A 16,740-nucleotide genomic window follows, 5' to 3' on the forward strand; every position below is an offset into this window, starting at 1 on the left:
ATGTCTCTGATTCAACTTCATGAAGCACATCCAAAATGTCTACATGACATCGTGTGCTCAAACAAAAACACAGACTTTATTTAGGCACAGATATATTTCTCAGCAAGAAAGAAAAGGGTTTAAAATCAACTTCCTGGGGCAACTGGTTCCTGTGCACTTCTGACAGGAAGATGGAAAGTGGAGTGGGGGAACTGGGTCACAGCATTAAGAAATAAGAAGCTCACCAATGAGGAGGTGCTAGGCAGGAAAAAGAGAGTCAGAGAGGCCTTAAAGGAGGAAGAGGAAAAGGAAACGTTCTTCAGGAAAGTGGAAGAGGAGGAAGGGTCCTTGGGGAAGAAAGAGGCAGCTTAGGAGGGAGCTGGCTTCAGATTATGTACAGGGTTGACCATGCCAGACATCTGTAGTTGGTTCAGCTGGGCCTGCTCCAGAGGAAGAAGTTGCAGCGGGAGGAAGGGTCAGTGGGAGGACCCTGGGGCCTAGCACACATATAGAAGTGGCGGCCCAGATTGGGTCCTGGCTTCTTCACAGTTCGCATTACACATGGCTCCCTGTGACCCCCACAGAGTGGCATGGGCAAGGGGCCCCCCAGCACAGACTTCCAAAAAGAAGTCCGTACCTCCTTCTCATCCTTGGCCTCTGAAGCACTGGCCTGCCCCTCCACCACTTTGGCCATCACCTCCTCTTCTAGAGTCTTTGGGGTCATGAGGGCACCCACACTAGGAAGCTCCAAGATAGGAGAAGCTTGGGGACGATTGGAGGATGGCTGGAAGTAGCTTGTCAGGTTTTTCTGGCCTCTGCTGGAGCCAGCCTGACTTGGCCGAGGCCTGGTTGAGCGCACACGGGCTTTGTTTTGGTGCATCTGTACCTGGGTTTGTTTGCTGAGTCGCAGCGCTGATTGCTTGCACACAGGATCTTGTTTGAGACAAACTAGGAAGCGACGGATCTTGAGCTGGGTGCCTGCAAACTCGGGGAGGAAGCGGGTGCACAGAGGTGGGCACTGTTTTGCTGGCACAGAGGACACACTCAAGACTGCACCCACGGGACAATGGTCAGAGCCCATCACCTCAGGCAGCCGGAAGGAGTCCTGGAAGGTATCTATTACCAGGGTCCGGTCCCCCAACACATAGTCAAGCCGGGAGCCATAATTCAGATGGCGGGCACCACTGACTGCTGACCAGCAGGTGAATGCCCCCTCCTGGTTTGGCTGGAAGCAGCGGTAGCTATCAATGAAGGGCCGTACATGGGACCCAGCCTGGCATCCCAGGTTACTGAGCAAGCCGTCCATCCACTTGCGCCCTGGGTCCTCTTCAAAGCATTCCTGGAGAAGGGGGACAGGGGTGAAGACAGAGGCAAAACTAGATGCCTAGACCTGGAAGAGACTTAAGACTAACTGCTTCATTTTTTCAGACAAGAAAATGTGATTGTTCCAAAAGAAACTACTACTCAGGGTCACACAGCCCAGAACTGGCAGAGCTGGGATTAAATGTCAAATCTGAAAGTGTGTCGTTTACTTAATCAAAGCAATTCTCAGAACTGCTCACCAAAATGATGGAAAGCAGGAAGTTAAAAGTGGTTACCTCTAGGAAGTAGGGCTGGGATTAGGAGTTAAGGAAACTGTTACCTTTTCATTTAAACCCTCTGGAACTATTTGACTTATTTTGTGTGTGTCAAAGGCCTCACAGACCATCTCCTCTCTCCCCCACAAACTCCTCAGCTGAGGAGCTCCAGAAATCCATACCTAAATACTTCCTTCGGCTCTGATCTCCAATTCATCTTCATCCATCCATCCAATCCACCTGGCCTACCCACTCATTCAATGAAAAAAATGTTCAAAGAACATTGATTATGTGCCAGGCATGATACTAGGGACAAAGTGGGAACCTGAGCTTGTCCAGGGGACCAATGAGGCTTCCTTTCAGGAAGTGATCTGGATCTGGAAAGTGAAGGCTGAGCAGGAGCAACGCAGGCAGAAGGTGTTATAAATTGACAGCGCAGCCTCTGTAATGGGCCCATGGAGAGGGGAAGCATGAACCCAAAAGACAAGGGGAGACCAGACTGGGGACCAGCAGACTGACAGGAGATAATTATCATAGTCCACGTAAACAAGAGATGATAATCACTAAGACTAGGGTAGAGCCAGAGGAGACAAATAAAAATTAAATTAAGAGATGATTTAGAACTAAAATCAACTAACCCACTGATTAGCTGAATGTGGGAAGTGGGGGTAGAGAGGAAGGACAATACTAACATAATTCCCAGGCTTCTGGATGGAGTAGCCAAGGGGATGATGGTGCCATTTAGGGAGATGAAGACTAGAAGAGCCAGTCTTTTGGGAAGTGGACATATTCTGCTATTTTGGAAAGACTGTGTTTGTCATGTGACCTGATACTATTAGTCTTTTCCTGGAAGGAAGACTGTAAGAAGTGCACTTGAGAGATCTAGGATAGTTCTGAACTAAGAAGAAAAGGCATAAAGTTATATGACACTATAGCAGGAAGCAGAAAGAACAGACTGAGTAAATGCCTTATGAGAAATAAGGTTGGAAGGACTGAAGGCTCGTATTTTGTAATGTCCATTCTCTTCCCTGTCACACCGCCACCACCATTCTTTCATTATCTCATTTCTGTTCATTTTCCCAACTGGGAGCCACATCTGTTTATGTGGCTCTTCTGCATACTAGTCCAAAGACTCTTCCTATAGCCCCTACTTTGAGCCAAGCCCAATGCTGAGCTGGACTATGCCAGCATAAGTTACTGATCACTCCCCTCATGAGGCAAGCTAAGGTGAAAACTGGCTTGTAGATTCTAAGGCAATGGTTCTCAAGCCTGACTGTACAAGAAAATCAGCCCGGGACCTTGTAAAACATACTGCTACCCTGGCCCCACACCCAACAGATTCTGATTTAATTGGTCTGGGGTGGCACCAAGGTATTAATTTCTTGTAAAAGTTCCTTGTTCTAATGTGCTGTCAGGGAATGATAACCACTGACCTAGAGGGACTCAAAGATGAAAGGTTCGTACAACAAAAAAAGACAGAGGGTACAGTGAGAAAAGTCAAAATGAAAATAACTTTTTGCAATGGACTGAGAGAAGACAACCTGGCTGCAGTGGACGGAGTGTGTAGGGGTACATGGAAATGGAGATTAAAAAGCCTTCCACACCAGGCCTAGATGTTTTCTTTGCATTGCAGATGTAACAGGAAGGTATTGAAAGTTCATGAGCAGGAAACAGTGTATTAGGGAAATGATCAAGGCAATGTGGAATTCAAGGACCTTGAAATCTGGCCCCCAAAGGACTTTCCCGCCCCATCTCCTGCCACTCACTTCCCTTCCCCTGTCAACCCCTACTAAGAATGGGACTTGCAGTTCACCATGCATACCAAGCAAATTCTCACCTTGCAGCCTTTGCTCAAGCTAGAATGCTTTGCTTCCCCCAGCCCCAAAGCTGTTTTACTCTTTTAAAATTCAACCATTTTCAGATGCCTCCCTAATGTCTACACTGGCTCAGGAATCCCATATCTCCAGGCTCCCCTAGACTCCTGGCCTGCCATCTCTTGCTTCAGCCCTGAAGATACCTTTCTGTAATTGGCTGGTTACAGGTCCATAGCCCCCTACCATGCTGAAACCTTTGAGGGGCCAAGAGCCAGAACTGACTAGTAACTGAGTCAGCACATGGCTCAGGACCAAGTCCAGGGCAAGAGAGTTATGTCTCCTGAATGAATGAACAATCCTCAGTGCTTTGAGAATAGTTATTTCAAACTAAGCTCTGCTTTTCCATGAAGGAAGCTACCCTTGGACCCAAAATCCAGCAGTGGCTGGCTGGCTAAAGAGAACCACAGTCAGAAGTGAGGAAAGGGGCCTAGAAGAGCCTTACCAGGTTGACTGCATCCCAGTGGTCAATGGGGCGGTGGGCTGTATTCAGGTCACCCAGAATGATCACATGGCTAAAAAACATGACATGGAATTATCAACTAGACATTCAAGAAAGGGAAGCAGTACTCCTGGCCCATTTACTTTCTTCTTGGCCCAAGAACTCAGATCAGCCCCTTCTCACACATTGAGGCCAAGGTGGGAGCCCACAGCAATGCATAGCAGCCTACCTCTCCAATCTTACCATAACCTTGCTACATTTTATGCCTGACCCACCCAATTCTGATCTCCAAAGATGACATCATTCCCTCTCTGACATGATTGTCTCACTGATCTTTACTTAATGGCATCTTTCCGGTCCTTCAAAGCTGAGCCCAGGTACTTCTTTTAGGAAGCATCCCTTGATTACTCTAACCCACCCTCACTTTCCTGTCCTTCCCTGGGGCAAGACTTTTCATTTGCTCCCAGGCACTTTACCTTCTTCTTCACCTCATTTCATCCTTAAGACTATTCTGTAAGGTAGGGATTCATACACTCACATAACAAGAGAAAATAAAAGCAGAGCTAGCCTCGGGACTCATAGTGAGTAAAAGGAGCCAGGATAGGTGCTTAGAGGTATCTGAGTACAAAACCCATATTTGTATCACTTTACCTGGTCCTCACAGCTCATACAGTGCAGAGCCCATTCAGGTAGGCATGCTAGTGACTCCAACTAGGCTATAAAGGAACTCAAAAGACAAAGATCCCACATCCCTTCCAATGGAGCTTGACACCTAAATGGGTTGGGCACCTAGAACAAGCTCAAGTACCACCCAGGCTTACAATACCTGCCAGCTGGGCGCCTGGGTGGCTCAGTTGGTTAAGCGACTGCCTTCAGCTCAGGTCATGATCCTGGAGTCCCGGGATCGAGTCCCACATCGGGCTCCCTGCTCAGCGGGGAGTCTGCTTCTCCCTCTGACCCTCTTCCCTCTCGTGCTCTCTATCTCTCAGTTTCTCTCAAATAAATAAATAAAATCTTTAAAAAAAAAAAAAAAAAACAATACCTGCCAGCTGCCAGAAGGGCTTCTGCTCGGATCTGCAGCAAGCGATAGAAGCGCATTTTAAAGGACAGCCGCTCAGGTTTCCCAGCATCCGCATGGGGGCAGTACACGTTGATTAGGGTCAAGGTCTTCTCTTTCCCTTCCCATGTGCTGAGGAGAAGAGACGCCCCCACACACCAAGAAAAAGTCATTTCCAAGCCTCCCTTCCCCCACACCATGTGGCTTCCACTTAATGGACTGCCTGTGGGACAGATGTGAAGAAGGCGGCAGAAAGACATGAACGTACTGGCATGCACAGGACTTGGGGACTGACTATAGGTAAGGCAGGGAGAGGGGCATCTAGGGTAACACCCAGGTAAACCAGGTGATGGTGCTGCCATTCATGACAGGACACCCAGAAAGAAAGCAACTTGGGGCAATGAGTTGCCAAGTTGCCTTTGAGGTGCCTGTGGTAATAAAAGAGCTGGACCTGCCAGCCAGTTCCCACTGTAGAGATGAGGAACTCAAAGCTCAGAGGGGAATATGATTTGCGCAAGGTCATACAGTGAGTAACGCAGCCATAACTAGAGTCCAAGAAAGGCAAACATGGGACATATTCCACAATGAATATGTTTGTAAGGTGAGCCTCAGAATCACCACACTAAGAGTAGAAGCAAAAATGCTCAGCGACAAGGGGATGTGGGCTATTACCGGATCTTGTGTTGTGTGAGGAGGGCCCGGCCCTCACTATCCAGAGCCCGAAGCTCCTCTTGGGTGAATTCATCCATGTTTCCATAGCAACCCACGTCCCCATTGTGAGTGGCAAGTAGGCCACTCAGGCCTTCTTCAGCAGCCATGGGGGTAGCGCTGTCCTTACAGAAGGTGGCTACACCTGGAGATAGACAGGATACTCTGAAAGGGCCTAGAAGCCAAAAGCCTATTGCACAGCTTCTTGCCCCCACATAGGTCATCTAAGTCATCTTCATCTAGTGTGGCTGCACTGACAACTCTCCCAACTCAAGGGCTATGGATGGGACCCGAGAGACTGAGGCAATTCTATTCACACCCTGGAGTCTCAGTTCCTTCATCTAAAAAAGCCAGAGGGGGCACCTGGACAGCTCAGTCAGTTAAACATCTGCCTTCAACTCAGGTCATGATCCCAGAGTCCTGGGATGGAGCCCCGCACTGGGCTCCCTGCTCAGTAGAAAGCCTGCTTCTCTCTCTCCCTCTGCTGCTCCCCCTGCTTGTGTTTTTTTTTTTCTCTCTCTCTTTCTGTCAAATAAATAACATCTTTAAAAAATTTAAAAAAATTCAAAAGCCACAGAACAGCAATAGCTAATAGTCTAAATGTTTTACATGGACACATGGTTAAGTGCTCAAAAAGTGTTAGCTATTATTATCACATGGACTAATTTGTTTAATCCTTATACAGGCATACCCCAATATATTGTGAGTTCTGTTCCAGAACACCACAAAAAAAAATATTGTAATAAAGCAAGCCAAATGAATATTTTGTTTTCCTAGTGCAGATAAGTTATATTGTTACTATACTGTAGCCTATAAAATGTGCAATAACTTTATGTCTAAAAAAACAATGTATATGCCTTAATTAAAAAATACTTTATTGCTGGAGGGGCGAAAAGATGGCAGAGGAGTATGGGACCCTATTCCAGCCAGTCCCCGGAACTGAGCTGGATATCTACCAGACCACTCTGAACACCCACAAAATCAGCCTGAGATGTAAGAAGATAGATCTGGATTTCTACAGATTATCCCAGGCGGTTGGTTTTGAGATACAAAGCAGGGAGCCATTATTCTGTGGGCAGATATCGGAGAATAAACAGAAGGGGGAGGGAGCCGTCAGGATCCTGCCTGCCAGTGAGCAATAGCCTCCCGCGCTGTGGACCAGGCACAGACTCGCAGACCAATAGCAGCAGGGAAAGGACTTTAGGGAAGCCCCCCAGACGGAAACCCGGAGCAGCAGGGCCAGAATCCATGAAATTAGAATCAGAGAAATAAGTGACACCATGAAACGTTCCAATGTCAGAATTATTGGAATCCCTGAGGGGGTGGAGAGAGAAAGGACTAGAAGATATATTTGAGCAAATCATAGCTGAGAACTTCCCTAATCTGGGGAATGAAACAAACATTCGTGTCCTAGAGGCAGAGAACACCCCTCCCAAGATCAAGGAAAACAGGCCAATGCCCCAGCATGTAATACTCAAACTCGTAAATCTTAGAACCAAGGAAACCATCTTAAGGGCAGTTAGGGCAAGAGATTCCTTAGGTACAGAGGGAGGAACATCAGAATAACGTCAGACCTATCCACAGAGACCTGGCAAGCCAGAAAGGGTAGCCAAGACATATTCAGGGTACTAAACGAGAAGAACATGCAGCCAAGAATACTTTATCTGGCAAGGCTGTCATTCATGGATGGAGAGATGCAGAGCTTCCAAGACTGACAGAAACTGAAAGAGTATGTGACCACTAAGCCAGCCCTGCAAGAAAGATTAAGGGGGGGTTCTATAAAAGGAGAAAGACTCCAAGAGTGATATACAACAGAAATTTACAGGGACAATCTATAAAAACAATGTCTTCATAGGTAACATGATGACAATTAATTCATATCTTTCAATAATCACTCTCAATATGAACAGCCTAAATGCTCCCATAAAACGACACAGGGTTGCAGCTTGGACAAAAAGACAGGACCCATCCATATGCTGTCTACCAGAGACTCATTTTGAACCTAAAGATACATCCAGACTGAAAGTGAAGGGATGGAGATCCATCTTCAATGCCAACGGACCTCAAAAGAAAGCTAGGGTAGAAATTCTTATAACAGACAAATTAGATCTTAAACTAAAGACTGTAGTTACAGACACAGAAGGACACTATATCATTCTTAAAGGGTCTATCCAACAAGAAGATCTAACAATTGTAAATATCTATGCACCCAACATGGGAGCAGCCATCTATATGAGCCAACTGTTCCCCAAAATAAAGAGTCATATTGGTAAGAATACGTTAATTCTAGGGGACCTCAATACTCCACTCTCAGCAATGGACAGATCATCTAAGCAGAAAATCAACAAAGAAACAAGAGCTTTGAATGATACACTGGACCAGATGGACCTCATAGATATATACAGAACATTCCACCCTAAAACAACAGAATACTCATTCTTCTCTAGCGCACACGGAACTTTCTCCAGAATAGACCACATACTGGGTCACAAATCAGGTCCCAACCGATACCAAAACATTGGGATTATTCCCTGCATATTCTCAGACCATAATGCTTTAAAACTGGAACTTAATCACAAGAAAAAATTTGAAAGAAATTCAAACACTTGGAAGCTAAAGACTACTCTGCTCAGGAATGTTTGGGTCAACCAGGAAATCAAAGAACTTAAACAATTCATGGAAACAGAGGAAAACAAAAACACATCAGTTCAAAACCTATGGGATACTGCAAAGGCGGTCCTAAGGGGGAAATAAATAGCCATTGAAGCCTCACTCAAAAAAACAAAAAAATCCCGAATTTACCAACTAACTCTACACCTTAAAGAACTAGAGAAAAAGCAACAAACAATGCCTAAGCCACCCATTAGAAGAGAAATAATAAGATTACAGCAGAGAGCATGAATTAGAAATCAGAAACACAGATCAGATCAAGGAAACTAGCAGCTGGTTCTTTGAAAGAATTAATAAGATCGATAAACCACTGGCCAGACTTATCCAAAAGAAAAAACAAAGGACCCAAATTAATAAAATGATGAATGAAAGGGGAGAGATCATGACTAACACCAAAGAAATAGAAACAATTATTAGAAATTATTATCAACAACTATATGCCAATAAACTGAGCAATCTGGATGAAATGGAGGCCTTCCTGGAAACCTATAAGCTGCCAAGACTGAAACAGGAAGAAACTGACAACCTGAATAGGCCAATAACCAGTAATGAGATAAACCTCCCAAAAAACAAAGAGTCCAGGGCCGGATGGATTCCCTGGGGAATTCTCCCAAACATTCAAAGAAGAAATAATTCCTATTCTCTTGAAGCTCTTTCAAAAAACAGAAACATAAGGAAAGCTTCCAGACTCATTCTATAAGGCCAGCATTACCTTAATCCCCAAACCAGGCAAAAAGACCCCATCAAAAAGAATTTCAGACTGATATCCCTAATAAATATGGATTCCAAAATATTCAACAAAATCCTAGCTAATAGGATCCAACAATACATCAAAAGGATCATCCACTGTGACCAAATGGGATTTATCCCCGAGATGCAAGGGTGGTTCAACATTCGCAAATCAATCAGTGTGATAGAACACATTAAGAAGAGGAGAGAGAAGAGCCATATGGTCCTCTCAATTGATGCAGAAAAAGCATTTGACAAAACACAGCATCCTTTCCTGATTAAAACTCCTCAGAGTATAGGGATAGAGGGAACATTCCTCAAGTTCATAAAATCCATCTATGAAAAACCCCAGCGAATATTATCCTCAATGCGGAAAAGCTGAGAGCCTTTCCCTTAAGATCAGGAACACGTCAAGGATGCCTACTCTCACCACTATTGTTCAACATATTACTAGTAGTCCTAGCAAGAGCAATCAGACAACAAAAAGAAATAAAAAGTATTCAAATGGGCAAAGAAGAAGTCAAACTCTCTCTTTTCACAGATGACATGATACTTTATGTGGAAAACCCAAAAGACACCACTCCCAAATTACTAGAACTCATACAGCAATTCAGTAATGTGGTAGGATACAAAATCAATGCACAGAAATCAGTTGCTTTCTTACACAATAACAATGCAACTGTAGAAAGCGGAATTAGAGAAACGATTCCATTTACAATAGCACAAAAAACCATAAGATAACTCGGAGTAAATCTAACCAAAGAGGTAAAGGATCTATACTCTAGGAACTACAGAACACTGATGAAAGAAATTGAAGAAGACACAAAAAGATCGAAAAACATTCCATGCTCATGGATCGGAAGAATAAACATTGTTAAAATGTCTATGCTACCCAGAGCAATCTATACCTTCAATGGCATCCCGATCAAAATTCCAAAGACATTTTTCAAAGTGCTGGAACAAACAATCCTAAAATTTGTATGGAATCAGAAAAGACCCCGAATCACCAAGGAAATGTTGAAAAAGAATAACAAAGCTGGGGGCATCAGGTTGCCTGATTTCAAGCTATATTACAAAGCAGTGAACACCAAGACAGCATGGTACTGGCACAAAAACAGACACATAGATCAATGGAACAGAATAGAGAGCCCAGATATGGACCCTCAACTCTATGGTCAAATAATCTTCGACAAAGCAGGAAAAAACATGTAATGGAAAAAAGACAGTCTCTTCAATAAATGGTGCTGGGAAAATTGGACAGCCACATGCAGAAGAATGAAACTCGACCATTCTCTAACACCATACACAAAGATAAGCTCAAAATGGATGAAAGACCTCAATGTGAGACAGGAATCCATCAAAATCCTAGAGGAGAACATAAGAAGTAACCTCTTTGATGTCAGCCACAGCAACTTCTTTCATGATATATCTCCAAAGCTAGTGAAACAAAAGCAAAAAATGAACTTTTGGGACTTCATCAAGGTAAAAAGTTTCTGCACAGCAAAGGAAACAGTCAACAAAACAAAGAAGCAACCCAAAGAATGGGAGAAGATATGTGCAAGTGACACTACAGATAAAGGGCTGGTATCCAAGGTCTACAAAGAACTTCCCAAATTCAACACCCAAAAAACAAATAATCAAGGCAAAATATGGGTAGAAGACATGAACAGACACTTCTCCGAAGAAGACGTACAAAGGCTAACAGACAGATGAAAAAGGTTCATCATCATTAGCCATGAGGGAAATTCAAATCAAAACCACACTGAGTTACCACCTTACACCAGTCAGAATGGCAAAAATGGACAAGGCAAGAAACCACAAATGTTGGAGAGGTTGTGGAGAAAAGAAAACCCTCTTACACTGTTGGTGGGAACGCACATTGGTACAGCCACCTTGGAAAACAGTGTGGAGATGCCTCAGAAAATTAAAAATAGAGCTACCCTATGACCCAGCAATTGCACTCCTGGGTATTTACCTCAAAGACACAGATATAATGAAAAGAAGGGCCATATGCACCCCAATGTTCATAGCAGCAATGTCTGCAATAGCCAAACTGTGGAAAGAGCCAAGATGCCCTTTAACAGATGAATGGATAAAGAAGATGTGGTCCATATATACAATAGAATATTAGTCAGCCATTAGAAAGGATGAATACCCAACTTTTACATCAACAGGGATGAGACTGGAAGAGATTATGCTAAGTGAAATAAGTCAAGCAGAGAAAGGCAATTATCATATGGTTTCTCTTATTTGTGGAACATAAGGAATAGCATGGAGGACATTAGAAGGAAGGGAAAAATGAAGGGGGAGAATCGGAGGGAGAGATGAACCATGAGAGACTATGGACTCTGAGAAAGAAACTGAGGGTTTTAGAGGGTAGGGGGGTGGGGGGATGGGTTAGCCCAGTAAGGGTATTAAGGATGGCATGTACTGCATGGAGCACCGGATGTTATACGAAAACAATGTATCATGGATCACTACATCAAAAACTAATGATGCATTGTATGGTGACTAACATAACATAATAAAATAAAATTTAAAAAAATACTTTATTGCTAAAAAAATGCTGTCATCTGAGCTTTTAGCGAGTTGCAAGCACTGATCACAGATCACCATAACAAATATAATGAAAAAGTTTGAAATATTGTAAAATTACCAAAAAGTGACAGAGACATGAAGTGAGCAAATATTGCTGGAAAAATGGTGCCAAGAGTTTTGCAACACAGGGTTGCCATAAAACCTTTTATTTATAAAATATGCAATATCTGCAAAACATAATAAAGTGAAGTGCTTTACATATATGTATATATAAAAATATATTTATATAGATATGTAAATTCATATATTTGTTATATATTTACATATAATATTTATATATAAACTTATATATATATTATATATATATACACATACAAACAAGGTATACCTGTACTAACCCTAGGAGTTAGGCATTATCTACATTTCTCAGCTGAGAAAGCTGAAGTATAAAGAGATTGACTAAATTGCCAGAGGGTACACAGCTAGGAAGTGAGGTAGGATTCAAACTCTGGCAGTCTGACTCCAGAGCTCATACAATTAACTACCACATGACTGACTGTGCTTCCAAAGTCAAACAGGATAATTTTACACATAAAAACTATCCTTCACGTAGCTTTATGTGACTTTAGCTCTGTGGACGAAAAGCCTGGGGCATCACAACATCAGACAGAGAAGATGCAATGGAAGTAAGCCAGAGCTGCTGCCCTCCTCATGACCCATGGTAACTTGCATTAGCTCAACCGCCAGAAGAATATGAAAAAGCAGAGCTACTAGGTTAAGGAAAAGTGCCAAGGTGACAGGCTTTCTGCTGACACCTGCAAGCAGAGGGACTCAGAGGTCATGCAGCAGAAGCAGAAAAAGGCAAAGGAGAAGGAGGAACCCAAGTAGCTTTGTGGCTTCGTGTCCAACCCTCTTGGCCTCCCCGTGTACCTGGAGCCAGCCCCACCATGCTCGCATTTTCTCCTGTAGTGCCCACAGATCCCAACACCAATGGCATTCCTTTTGCCCTGAGTCTGCAGATCCCTTTTGTGTTTCTTTCCCCTCAGGTAGCCTCTCTTCCTCTGGGCCATCCTGGGAGTGGGGTATTACTCCTTCCCAGTGTTTTTTATTCCTGTGGGGCTCAACCCAAAGTATTAAAAGCAGCTTTGTAATTTCAAAAAAAAATTAAAAATAAAAGCCTGAATTTCTTACTACCTTCTCATCAAATATTGGAAACTCTTTCACTCCTGACCTGCTTCCATCACTAATTTAAAGTCCCCAGAAAGCCCCATTTACCAGAATAGCCACTGCGGTTACGGCTGAAGCTGAAATAGGAGTTATAGCCCTCAATGATAGCCAGGGGCTCTGTCAGCACATCCCCTGCAAAAAAAAAAAAAAAAAAGATGTAAGATTGCGTCAGAGATAAAAGTAGGGCCCAGGACACACAAGAGTCTGGAATTAAAGTTGTAGGCTAATTCCTTGCACACATCAGAGCCAGAGTTGGGAGAAAAAATGAAGTATCTATGATTAGAGAAGGAGCTAGAATGGTGGGGACTAGAGAGGGAATTGATATCAGAATAAGAAGGGGGTAGGCTATGGAATGGGGGGAGGGAAATTAGGTGGGGGGAAGCTAGTGATTAAGTGAGCGGAGGGAGCTGGAGGTGGGAAATGGAATATGGGAGGGAGAAATGGGAATATGAGGTAGGAGAGGAAGGCAATTACAGGATCTGAACTGGGGATGGAGGAAAAAGTTGTTACAGGGTCTTAGAGGGGGGTGCAAGGGAGAGGGAAGGCATGGAGGGTGTTGAGCTAGGGTGGGAGAGAGAGGGAACTAGGGGATCTAACCTTGGCGTGGGACATGAGATAGAAATGGTAAGAGGTTCTGAGGCTGGGAAGGAGAAATGGGGGTAGAGCTCTAGGGGATCTGACAGGAGAACTGAGGATCTGAGATAGGTAAAAAGGAAGAAATCAGGGAGTCTGAGCTGGGGGCAAAGATGGGGTGGGAATTAAAGGATGTGATCTGGGGACAGGTAAGGGGACTTGGGGGGATCTAACTTGGGAGTTGGAGCTGGACAGTGTGTGAGGAGGAAATTTGGGGTACTGAGCTGGGGCAGGAGAATGAGTGGGAATTAGAGGATCTGTGCGAGGATGAAGGTTGCACAGGTGAGGGAATTAAAGTTCTGCTGAGGACAGGAGATGAAGTAGGAATTAAGATATCAAGCTGGAGTGAGAAATAGGGGTTGAGGGGTAGGGGATCAGGATTTTGAACTGGGTCTAAGAGGAAGACTCTACGGATAGAGATATGGTAAAATAAATGAAAATTAAGTAGGGGACAAAAGTTAGTGGGAAAGATAAAGTATGGTAGGGATCCTGGATTTTTGAGCGCTGACTGGTCACTTTGGTCTCCTGAAGGCAGACAATGTCGGCATCCAGCTTGTCCAAAATGCGCTCCACGGCCATGGCTGCACAGTTGCTGGGCTCCTCGTATATCATGCCTTGCAGGGGGCTCCGGATCCCATTGATGTTCCAGCTCAGCACGCGCAACATTTCGACCGCGAACTGCAACACCACACAATCCGCGCCCAACCTAGGAGACACAGGACGGCTGGACACCCCCAAACTGGCCAGATCCCGCCTTCCGCGCGCATTGGCGCATGCGTTCTCTTGCGCGCCACCAAGGTGTGGCGAAGGTGGGGCGGGGCTTCGATCCCCTCAGTTCTCATTGGCGGGAGGAGCGGAAGTTGATGGGGTGGTGCAGATGCCTAGGAGGAATGAACGACAAAGGAAGTCGTCCAATTAGGCTCCTCCTCCTTCCTCCTCCCGCCGCACACCAGCCCAAGCACCAGAGTCTGTCTGCCTTTCCGTGCTGGTCACAAGCTCCTGTGGTGCTTCCAATAACTTACAGATGGGACTTCGCCACTTTTTAAGCAGCGGAACCTTGAACGAAACCGCGCGGCAACCGAAGCCCCGCCCCCAGCGCGACTGACCTTAACCTCCAAGTGCGCCGCTGGCATCCTGGGAGTAATTGCTGTAACTGTGCTGGTGTGGGAGAGGGGAGGCTCGAAGGGAACCGCGCAGCTAGAGGGAGCAGTAAGAAGTGCTCTAGTGGAATTAGACTTAGAAGGCCCCTGGCCTTATAGGGCAAAGGGAGGGGAAGAGAGGAAGCTGTCTCAAGCCCACCCTATAACCATTATTTGTCCTGGGCCTTATAACATTCCTAAGGACATGGCCCAACACACACTTTTTCGTGGCTCCATTTCTCAAATGAGTAAAATCGAGGCCCAGGGAATTTAAGTGGGCTACCCTAGCTCCAGAACAACACTGTCTCCCAGTGTACCCCATGGCTCTTCCATACGCATTATTTGTTTCATTCTCTGGACAGCCCTGTAAGGGGTATTAAGGCTAAGTATGACAGAATGAGTGAATTCACCCCAGCCTCACGGGAAGTGGTAGAGCCAGGATTCAAAGCCTATCTTAATCAGCTCAAGGAATACTTTCCTGAATAAGTTTTTCCTAACACCCACACACTTCCCCAGTTAGGTCTTTTCCTCTGGGCCCCCACAGCACCCTCTGGTCCTTTCTGTCACATCACTTATCTCAGTGCACAGCTACCATTGATACCTGTTTTTGTCACACAACTACCAGTTGCTCTACCTACTTGAGGGCAATGACCATGTCTGATTTATCTTCTTAGCGCCATCCTCTAATCTAGGGCACAGTATATATTAGGAGTCAATATTTCCTAACTGAATAAACAAACACAGGGCAAATGCAAGAGCAACAGATTAGTGACTTGTCTTTGAGAACACAAAAATAGGAATAATAGACATTCCCAATGTCCACGGAAAAGCATGACTTTGCATTCTTAGGTTCCTCACCCCAAACTGCAGCATAATTTTCCCCCAGAATTCCATAGCCTTAGAGCCATCATCCTCAATGTCTGCAGAAAAGACCCAAAGAGCTGCTTTTCCTCCTAGAGGACTTAAAGATTACCTTCCAGTTGTTGCCATCAGGATAAATAGCTCTGCAATTAAAGTAAAAATGTTGGTGCTTTGAGCTTTTTCATGCTTTGGTGGTTATTGCCTCAGGATTGAGTCCCAGGAGTGGGATAACTAGGACAAAGGAAATTAACATTTTTATTGCTCTTGCTTCATATTGCCAAATCACTGTCCAGTAAGAGATCATGCCCATTCACACTGAAGACCAACCTGCAACTCAGACCCGAGGAAATCCAGATCTAGCCGTCTACATTGCTGGTTTTAATTTCCGCATTCTGCAGTTGCTTGTTAATATTAGTTCTGACCTTTGCGGCAAGGTGAACACATGGTTGACCTAATGCGAAAAGGCTCCGGATGGCTCAGGAACTTCCTTGACAACTAGCACAGCTGATATTTCAAGAGTGCCCACATGCCCCTCTTACCAAGGGTATTTCCACAGCCTTTTCAAGGAACCAACCAACGCCTCCAGACTCCCTCTTTGACGCCATCCCTGTACCTGCTTTGAAGGTCTAAATGCAAGAAAGCTGTGTGGTCGGATAATTAGTGATGGAAGAAAAAACCTCTAGGAGAACAGGTAGGTGAGACAGAAGGAAAAATAGATAGGGGTACACAAATCCAAATCCATTCTTTAGGCTCTCTGGAAAATTTTCTTTATATAGGGGTTACTTGAAGTGTGCCTTAAAGGGTATGGGAGAGTTGGGGGAAAGATGATATCTATATCTAATTATCTATCTACCTATCTGTCAACCATCCCCACCTGTCTTTGTGGGACACTGACCAAAAGGGCAGTTCCCTAGCACCTTTAGAAGTCTATCTTGATCTATTCCAGTTTTGAGTGAACTGGATGGTAGGGATTATATCTCGCACTTCTCCAATGGTGTATAAAGTGGGTCTGGTTTGCTGTGGCACTTTGAACAAGCTTTTCACCTTCTCTGGGCTTCAATAACCTCCTTACTAAAATGGAAATTGAAGTCTCTGGCCTATTTCCTATTTCCAGAGGGCTGTCTCAAGATGAAGAGGAGTAGGAGAACAGGAACCAAATTTCTGGAAATGTTTCAGGACTTCCATGCTCTGTCTGAGATTAGTGATCCTGTTTTTTTTTTCTGTAGCCTCCATGGGTAATACCACCCACAGGCCTCCAGCTGCTCTTCTCCCGGAGTGACTATGGGCTGTAGAGAGCCACTCCTAGGTA

At 44.6% G+C, this 16,740-nt stretch overlaps 2 protein-coding genes and 1 pseudogene across 6 annotated transcripts in view; 2 read left to right on the plus strand and 1 right to left on the minus strand.

Annotated features, from left to right (window-relative positions):
• Window positions 1–61: 61 nt before the first annotated feature.
• APEX2 (apurinic/apyrimidinic endodeoxyribonuclease 2) lies at window positions 62–15,564 on the minus strand. 3 transcript variants are annotated; one of them, XM_027608464.1, is made up of 7 exons: window positions 14,538–14,566; window positions 13,948–14,137; window positions 12,847–12,930; window positions 5,599–5,779; window positions 4,912–5,058; window positions 3,873–3,942; window positions 62–1,318 (listed from the first exon to the last, which is right to left on the minus strand). In XM_027608464.1, the coding sequence occupies exons 1-7, from the start codon at window positions 14,562–14,564 to the stop codon at window positions 410–412; spliced, it is 1,608 nt and encodes a 535-aa protein (XP_027464265.1). In that variant the 5' UTR covers window positions 14,565–14,566; the 3' UTR covers window positions 62–409. The 3 variants fall into 3 exon arrangements, with proteins under 3 accessions (XP_027464265.1, XP_027464266.1, XP_027464267.1); XM_027608465.2 differs by lacking the exon at window positions 14,538–14,566 and adding an exon at window positions 15,544–15,564 and having other exon boundaries at window positions 410–1,318; window positions 13,941–14,312; XM_027608466.1 differs by having other exon boundaries at window positions 410–1,318; window positions 13,941–14,137; window positions 14,538–14,569.
• Window positions 12,283–12,459, plus strand: LOC118356534 (annotated as a pseudogene).
• A 27-nt stretch (window positions 15,565–15,591) lies between the features above and the next one.
• PFKFB1 (6-phosphofructo-2-kinase/fructose-2,6-biphosphatase 1) overlaps window positions 15,592–16,740 on the plus strand; it is an 85,274-nt gene continuing 84,125 nt past the window's right edge. For 2 of the 3 annotated variants that reach the window (XM_027608477.2, XM_027608478.2), the window contains exon 1: window positions 15,592–16,122. Coding sequence is in view for 1 of the 3 variants with exons in the window: in XM_027608475.2 (XP_027464276.1) it covers window positions 16,095–16,122 (28 nt within the window). In the remaining 2 variants the exon portion in view is untranslated. The remainder of the gene's footprint in view (window positions 16,123–16,740) is intronic. The other variant, XM_027608475.2, reaches the window with a different exon arrangement.

The sequence above is a fragment of the Zalophus californianus genome, chromosome X, assembly GCF_009762305.2.
Source record: "Zalophus californianus isolate mZalCal1 chromosome X, mZalCal1.pri.v2, whole genome shotgun sequence".
Lineage (NCBI taxonomy): Eukaryota > Metazoa > Chordata > Mammalia > Carnivora > Otariidae > Zalophus > Zalophus californianus.